Here is an 8,076-nt window from a genome sequence, read left to right as displayed (position 1 = left end):
GTACTCCAGGTGCGGCCTCACCAATACCTTATACAGTTGCAGCAGGACCTCCCTGCTTTTGTACTCCATCCCTCTCGCAATGAAGGCCAACATTCCATTTGCCTTCCTGATTACCTGCTGCACCTGCAAACTAACATTTTGGGATTCATGCACAAGGACCCCCAGGTCCCTCTGCACCTCAGCATGTTGTAATTTCTCCCCATCAAATAATATTCCCTTTGACTGTTTTTTTTCCCCCAAGGTGGATGACCTCACATTTTCCGACATTGTATTCCATCTGCCAAACCTTAGCCCATTCGCTTAACCTAGGTAAATCTCTTTGCAGCCTCTCTGTGTCCTCTACACAACCCGCTTTCCCACTAATCTTTGTGTCATCTGCAAATTTTGTTACACTACACTCTGTCCCCTCTTCCAGGTCATCTATGTATATTGTAAACAGTTGTGGGCCCAGCTCCGATCCCTGTGGCACACCACTAACCACCGATTTCCAACCCGAAAAGGACCCATTTATCCCGACTCTCTGCTTTCTGTTAGCCAGCCAATTCTCAATCCATGCTAATACATTTCCTCTGACTCCGCATACCTTTATCTTCTGCAGTAACCTTTTGTGTGGCACCTTATCGAATGCCTTTTGAAAATCTAAATACACCACATCCATCGGTACACCTCTATCCACCATGCTCATTATATCCTCAAAGAATTCCAGTAAATTAGTTAAACATGATTTCCCCTTCATGAATCCATGTTGTGTCTGCTTGATTGCACAATTCCTATCTAGATGTCACGTTATTTCTTCCTTAATGATAGCTTCAAGCATTTTCCCCACTACAGATGTTAAACTAACCGGCCTATAGTTACCTGCCTTTTGTCTGCCCCCTTTTTTAAACAGAGGCGTTACATTAGCTGCTTTCCAATCCGCTGGTACCTCCCCAGAGTCCAGAGAATTTTGGTAGATTATAACGAATGCATCTGCTATAACTTCCGCCATCTCTTTTAATACCCTGGGATGCATTTCATCAGGACCAGGGGACTTGTCTACCTTGAGTCCCATTAGCCTGTCCAGCACTTCCCCCCTAGTGATAGTGATTGTCTCAAGGTCCTCCCTTCCCACATTCCCGTGACCAGCAATTTTTGGCATGGTTTTTAGTTTTGACCCCTCCTGCAGCCCCTTTATATTCATACATATTGTCCCTTCCTATCACCTTGTGGTTTACACTTACCCCAGTGCTACTCTGCTCTGTTGCCTCCTGCCTTTTGCATTCTTTCCTGGGGTCCTGTTCATCTGCGCTCTTACCCACTCTAACTAGCTCAGAGCCCTCTCCTGGGTTCCGAATACTCCTCGCATTGAGGCACCGAGCTTTCAGGTTTGCCTTTTTATTACACTTTGACCCTTTAGAATTTTGCTGAAAAGTGGCCCTTTTTGTTTTTTGCCTTGGGTTTCTCTGCCCTCCACTTTTACTCATCTCCTTTCTGTCTTTTGCTTCTGCCTCCATTTTGTTTCCCTCTGTCTCCCTGCATTGGTTCCCACCCCCCTGCCATATTAGTTTAACTCCTCCCCAACAGCACCAGCAAACACTCCCCCTAAGACATTGGTTCCAGTCCTGCCCAGGTGCAGACCGTCTGGTTTGTACTGGTCCCACTTCCCCCAGAACCGGTTCCAATGTCCCAGGAATTTGAATCCCTCCCTGATGCACCCCTGCTCAAGCCACGTATTCATCTGAGCTATCCTGCGATTCCTACTCTGACTAGCACGTGGCACTGGTAGCAATCCAGAGATTACTACTTTTGAGGTCCTATGTTTTAATTTAGCTCCTCCTTAAATTCGTCTCGTAGGACCTCATCCCTTTTTTTACTTATATCGTTGGTACCAATGTGCACCACGACAACTGGCTGTCCACCCTCCTTTTTCAGAATGTCCTGCACCCGCTCCGAGACATCCTTGACCCTTGCACCAGGGAGGCAACATACCATCCTGGAGTCTCGGTTGTGGCCGCAGAAACGCCTATCTATTCCCCTTACAATTGAATCCCCTAATACTATCGCTCTCCCACTCTTTTTCCTGCCCTCCTGTGCAGCAGAGCCAGCCACGGTGCCATGAACTTGGCTGCTGCTGCCCTCCCCTGATGAGTCATCCCCCTCAACAGTACTCAAAGCGGTGTATCTGTTTTGCAGGGGGATGACTGCAGGGAACCCCTGCACTACTCTTCCTGTTGGCCTTCCATTTCCTATCTGGCTGTGGACCCTTTACCTGCGCTAAGACCAACTCGCTACACGTGCTACTCACGTCATTCTCAGCATTGTGATGCTCCAGAGTGAATCCACCCTCAGCTCCAATTCCGCAACGCGGTCTGTCAGGAGCTGGAGGCGGATACACTTCCCGCACACGTAGTCGTCAGGGACACCGGAAGTGTCCCTGAGTTCCCACATGGTACAGGGGGAGCATATCACGTGACCGAGCTCTCCTGCCATGACTTAACCCTTAGATACACTTAAATTGGCAACAATGCTAAAGATTACTCACTGTTATAGAAGAGAAAAAAGAAAAACTACTCACCAATCACTTACCCCCTTGGCTGTGACGTCACCTTTCTGTTTCTTTCTACTTCTTTTTTGCCTTCCCCCTGTAGCTGCACAAGCCGCCTCTCGCCGAACTCGCGCTGCTCCTGGTCTCACTGGCCTTTTGTAGGCCTCTCCGATCCCTGGAACTCCCGCCTCTCGCCGAACTCGCGCTGCTCCTGGTCTCTCTGGCCTTTTGTAGGCCTCTCCGATCCCCGGAACTCCCGCCTCTCACCGAACTCGCGCTGCTCCTGGTCTCACTGGCCTTTTGTAGGCCTCTCCGATCCCCGGAACTCCCGCCTCTCGCCGAGGCTCCATCTGCTCTCTCAGGTGGACGTAAAAGATCCCGCGGCACTATTTCGAAGAAGAGCAGGGGAGTTATCTTTGGTGTCCTGGGCCAATATTTATTCCACATGCAACATCACTAAAACAGATTATCTGGTCATTATCACATTGCTGTTTGTGGGAGCTTGCTTGTGTGCAAATTGTCTGCCGCGTTTCCTACAGTATAAAAGTGACTACACTTAAAAAGTACTTCATTGGCTTTGGGAGGTCCTGTGATCATGAAAGGCACTATTGAAATGCAAGTCCTTTTTTAAACTAGATCCTTATAGAAAAGGGCCATTAGAGAAAAAATATAGTGCAGAAACAAACTCAGATAAAGAAAATCTGAAGAAAGATTTGTTTCAGTGCAGTGATAAAAATAGCCACTTGTACTTTAACCCCCATTTAAAATGAAAAGAGATGCTTTCACATGGTAGTCACAGGGTAATGTTGATTTGGACTGAGTAATGAACACTGCAGAAACAGTATCCTGTTGTGAATGTTGTACTTGTGAAAACTAACTGTTGTTCCTTTTTGGAGACCGGCTGCTCTGGTTGTCCAGGAGAAGTCACTGAAGGCAAAAATTGCATTTCAAACATGTCAATAAGGCTTTGTATAAAGCAATTTGGCAATGAGGCGCATGATGGGGCCTTGCGACAGTGTCGACATAAATATTTCCAGTTTTCCTATCTCCATTAAAAAGGTTGTGGGAGGTTCAACCAATAGCCCAGTACCACCATGGGCTGAAATTACTCGAATGCCAGTTTGAACAGTCTAATTTCTTTATACGGAAAAACTGAGGTGCCAGTAACATTTGAGATACCTCTACTCAATTGTACCAATTTGACCTGAGTGACATCCCTACTGTGGATGAAATGGAATACATCATTTGCAGACTTCCTGAGTTTACTCTCCCTTACTCTGTGCAAGAGAGATTTTTTCTCCCGCGGTGTGCTTTCAAGGGACACCATCTGGTATCGAGCACCTGCCCAGCCTTCATGTGCGAGCCTAAGCAACAAACGTTGGCAGATTGAGTCGGTTGGGCCTCTACTCTCATGGAATTTAGAAGGAGAGGTGATCTCATTGAAACAAGTAAGATTCCGAGGGAGATTGACAGGGTAGATGCTGAGAGGTTGTTTCCCCCGGATGGAGAGTCTAGCACTAGGGGCACAGTCTCAGGATAAAGGGTCGGCAATTTAAAACTGAGATGAGGAGGAATTTCTTCAATCAGAGGGTGGTGAATCTTTGAAATTCTCTACCCCAAAGGGCTGTGAATGCTGAATTACTGAGTGTATTCACGGCTGAGATTAATAGATTTGTGGACTCTCGGGGAATTAAGGGATATGAGGATCGGGCGGGAAAGTGGAGTTGAGGTAGAAGATCAGCCATGATCTTATTGAATGGCAGGGCAGGCGCGAGGGGCCATGTGGCCTACTCCTGCTCTGAATTTTTATATTCTTATAAGTTGGCTGATCCTGTCCTCGCTGATGTTCACACATGCATATTTTCTAGTAGGAACCATTGTACGGTGATCAGCAGAGAACACCAGCCGATTCTCACAGAGCCCAAACCCAACAGACCAGGATCGAAACTTTCCTGATCTGTATGCCTCAGTACCACAACAGGTCGCCAACTAAGCCAGCAGAGAGAAACTTCCTAAAGTTGTTTAATTCAAACTTCGAAGAGAGCAAGCAGCAATTTCTTAAAAGAAAAAAAAAGAAAAAGAAAAAAGTGGGTTATCCTCTGCGGAACCCGGCTGGAACGCCTGGTAAAAATCCTTGAAGCTCATCTTCAATTATTCCACTTGTTATTTTTCACAGGGACAGATATGTCAGTCATCAACTCTGGTGGGGAGGATTATAAGAATTAACAAGATTCCTAAAAATCAAAATGGATTTGTTGTGACCTTACCTTGTCCTTGGAGTGACGTGGACGTTTTTTAAAAACAAGTGCACAAAAATAAGTGATCAACTTTCATAAATATTTAATAGTGTTCATTTTGAACTGCAGTTACACTGTAACTCCTTCGAAACACAATCTGTATACATAAATTGCTTTATCAGTTAACAGCCTGAAAGAACATCTGTACTGCTGCTGCAGAACATTTCAGTCTATTCTCTGTATTACCAGCATGTCTACTGGCAGTGCTTTAGATCAGACTGTGTTCCCTAACAACCTTCAGGAAACAGTTTATCAACACAGTAAGAGAGATCACAGTGTTTCTGCAAATGGAAATGTTGTGGCTTGACCCCTGAAAGTTTGTAGTTTTTAAGGCTACAAATTAATCTGTATTCAAGCAAAATATAAAATCCAGTCTTCCGAGGATTAACCAGTCTCTAAACCTGAAAAGATCGAGTTGCAGAAAAAGACCAGAAATTGTTAAGGAAATTTGTGAGAGACTTAACAGACTAATTCTTCTCATTTGGTGTACTGCACTCTCAAATGTGCATGCAATAGAGGTCAATTAAGAGTTTCAGAAGAGGAGAATTAAGTTTCTGTACATATTTTTACTTAAGAAAGGCTGAAACATTAGATGGAGAACGCTTGACATTTTCAGGCATGCAATACATCAGTAAATTTGGCAGCAAATCTTAACTGCTAGTTGTTTTTCGTACTCCCTTCCCCAAGCAATGGCGCATGCTAGGATACAATTCTCTAGGTAGCGGTGACCATCCAGTACCGCATCCAAAGTATGATTCTTCCTATGGAAGCATACATAATGAGCATCAGTGGGCCATTCGAGCCAAGTCCAACCCTACCCTCAGTTAGCAGAAATACTTCCAGCAGTTATTGCTGGATAGTGATGAGGAAATGAGAACCCTAGCCAATTTTCCTTGAAGACCAGTTGCAACACCTCTAAAGTCAGCCAGGGTCAATACTCCTGAGCTCTGCCCAGTGTCCCCTGTTGAAAGTGCTCATATGTAGACAGCGAGGTCGGACAGTATTCGGCTCACCTGTGATGCCCTGCATCGTCTGCCAGCATTCACTGAACAACGGCCACTCGTGCGAGATTGCAGAGGTAAAGTTGACGCCTGTGGAACTGCACCCAGCGTGAGTCGGCGTTTAAAGAGAGGATAAAATTAGCCCCCCAAAAATTATAAAATTGTAAATGACTGCCAAACCACATCTCTCGTACCCTTTTGGAGACTGCAGTCTAACCTTATAATGGTGACTACCATGCACTGAAGTAGGTTAGAATATCCATTTGCTGATACAGTTCAGTGCTCAAGTCATGGAAGTAGAAAGTGTCAATTGTTAAGGAATGTTAGTTTTCACTCCTTTATGTAAATAGGTGAGGCGCCACATTTCACGAGTACAATCCTATCGTCACCTGATGTCCACCTCTGCATTTTTTTTCCAATCACTGGAGATCAGTGGACAGCACTTAGGAATAGAACACTGCCTCCCTAGTTCAGGGGCAAGGAGGGCCCCTACTCTTTGGGGGGGATAAAGTTCCATCTGAGGTGCGTATTCTAAAATACTCAACAGCTTCTGGTACTCAAGGAGTTATTCACACAGTCACACATGCCGGTTGTACTACACGAGAGGTTGGTGCGATTCTGAAAATAGCCACAACCCGAGATACAATACAACAGACCTGACCCATTTGGCGCCGTGTAAACCAAATCCACCTGGAAATCAGGCCCCACTCTGGCTCCGATTTAAACACCCGAACACAAGTGAAGCAGCCCCACCGATATTATCTCAGCCTTTCCAGAGAGTAAATCCAGATTAGACCATTAGTCCCAATTCAACAGATGCAATAAAATTCACTGCCTCTCCCCCGAAACCCAAGAACATTAAAAAAAAACAGCCTCACTTGAGTGTATTCTCTGGCGTTATGTTCCATTCACAACAATGTCTCTAAAGCACCATAAGATGAATGCATTCCCTGGGTCATTTAACTGTAATTCATGATTGAGATACTATGCAATATTCTTTGCAACAATTCAGTCTCATTTTGGGCCACAGGGTTTAATGTACAGCAAAGAATATAATTTTCTCTCCTCTTCTGAGGGTGCTGCTGAGACATGGTTCCATGGGCACCTTACTATCTTGCCCTAGTTCTCATTCTTCATATGTGAGCTTACACAGCGAGTTTTGGCAAACTATTCGACCGTGGGGGTATCACGATTGAGTTGGATTCAGTCCCTCATCAACCGTGTACATTCCCGCAAAAGTCACCAGCTGTCTTCCTGTGGGAGGCATCAAAGCTGATTTAGATCCCATCCCTTACCAAGGAGGAATGACTGGACAGCAATCGGGAGTGCAGACTCTGACAATGCTCCCACCCCCACAACAGCTTAGGAAAGCTGAGGCCAATTGTATCCCCCCCTCCTGCTATCTTAGTTGAGATCAGAGAAGTCAGCATTGACTCTGGCACCTCCCTCGTCTCTGTGACTCAGTTCTACGCTGGGCAGCGCATTTACCAATTCAATCATGGGGGGCACTCAATCAAATTTTTTAAAAGTCTTAAGACGTGGCAATTCAGTCTGTATTTCTGAAAGCCACCTTTTAAAATCATTAAACACCAACTTCACCCAGAAGCTTGTTTCAATATATAGATATATACCTGTACCACTTTCAGGGTAGAGGGGGAGAACCATTTTTTAAAAAGCTATTAAATAGATGAATTTGATGATTGAGCACCCAAGGTCTCCAATGCCACAAGAGGACACATTACATAAATAATACAGGAATATTTGGCGTTAGTCAACCATTTAAGGAATTAGAAGATAGCAACACTTCCAGCTCACAAGAAGCAACACAACAGTCCCCTGTAGGACGGCAGACTTTCAGTCCATAAAAATGAAAGGGGACCCATTAGTTAGGAACAATTCTTCGCCAGGACAGGCTAAACTCCAAGTCCTCAGACAGTAGCTGCCATTTTGTTCCCATTGCAAACCTAAGTGGCACCTTCCATTTCATTCTGCTCCAGCTGTGTGAACAGATGTCCAAGCCCTCCGAAACCATCATCATTTCAACTGGATAAGGGGGACAAGGGGAAAGAGAAGAGAGAAAAGGACAACTTTAAAATTACAAAGACCATTTTGCTCTATTAAGAATTATAACCTGACGAAGCTTTCATCATCTAGCCAGAATTGGAATATTTATGTTAAAACCTCTCTGTTTAATCACCCAACAGAGTTTTTCCTTCACATCTGGTTTCAGCCCCCATCTGGTAACATTTTTGAA

The 8,076-nt window shown here is 45.0% G+C and overlaps 1 protein-coding gene across 3 annotated transcripts in view; it reads right to left on the bottom strand.

Moving 5' to 3' along the window:
* Positions 1-4,847: 4,847 nt before the first annotated feature.
* The window catches only part of hmg20a (high mobility group 20A), a 58,527-nt gene continuing 55,298 nt past the window's right edge, over positions 4,848-8,076 (bottom strand). For all 3 annotated transcript variants that reach the window (XM_070865000.1, XM_070865003.1, XM_070865001.1), the window contains exon 10: positions 4,848-7,865. In XM_070865000.1, the coding sequence (XP_070721101.1) occupies positions 7,862-7,865 (4 nt within the window). In that variant the 3' untranslated portion in view covers positions 4,848-7,861. The remainder of the gene's footprint in view (positions 7,866-8,076) is intronic.

Source organism: Pristiophorus japonicus, chromosome 21 (genome assembly GCF_044704955.1).
Source record: "Pristiophorus japonicus isolate sPriJap1 chromosome 21, sPriJap1.hap1, whole genome shotgun sequence".
NCBI lineage: Eukaryota > Metazoa > Chordata > Chondrichthyes > Pristiophoridae > Pristiophorus > Pristiophorus japonicus.
Note: the sequence above shows the minus strand (reverse complement) of the source record. Positions and strands in the feature narration are given on the sequence as shown.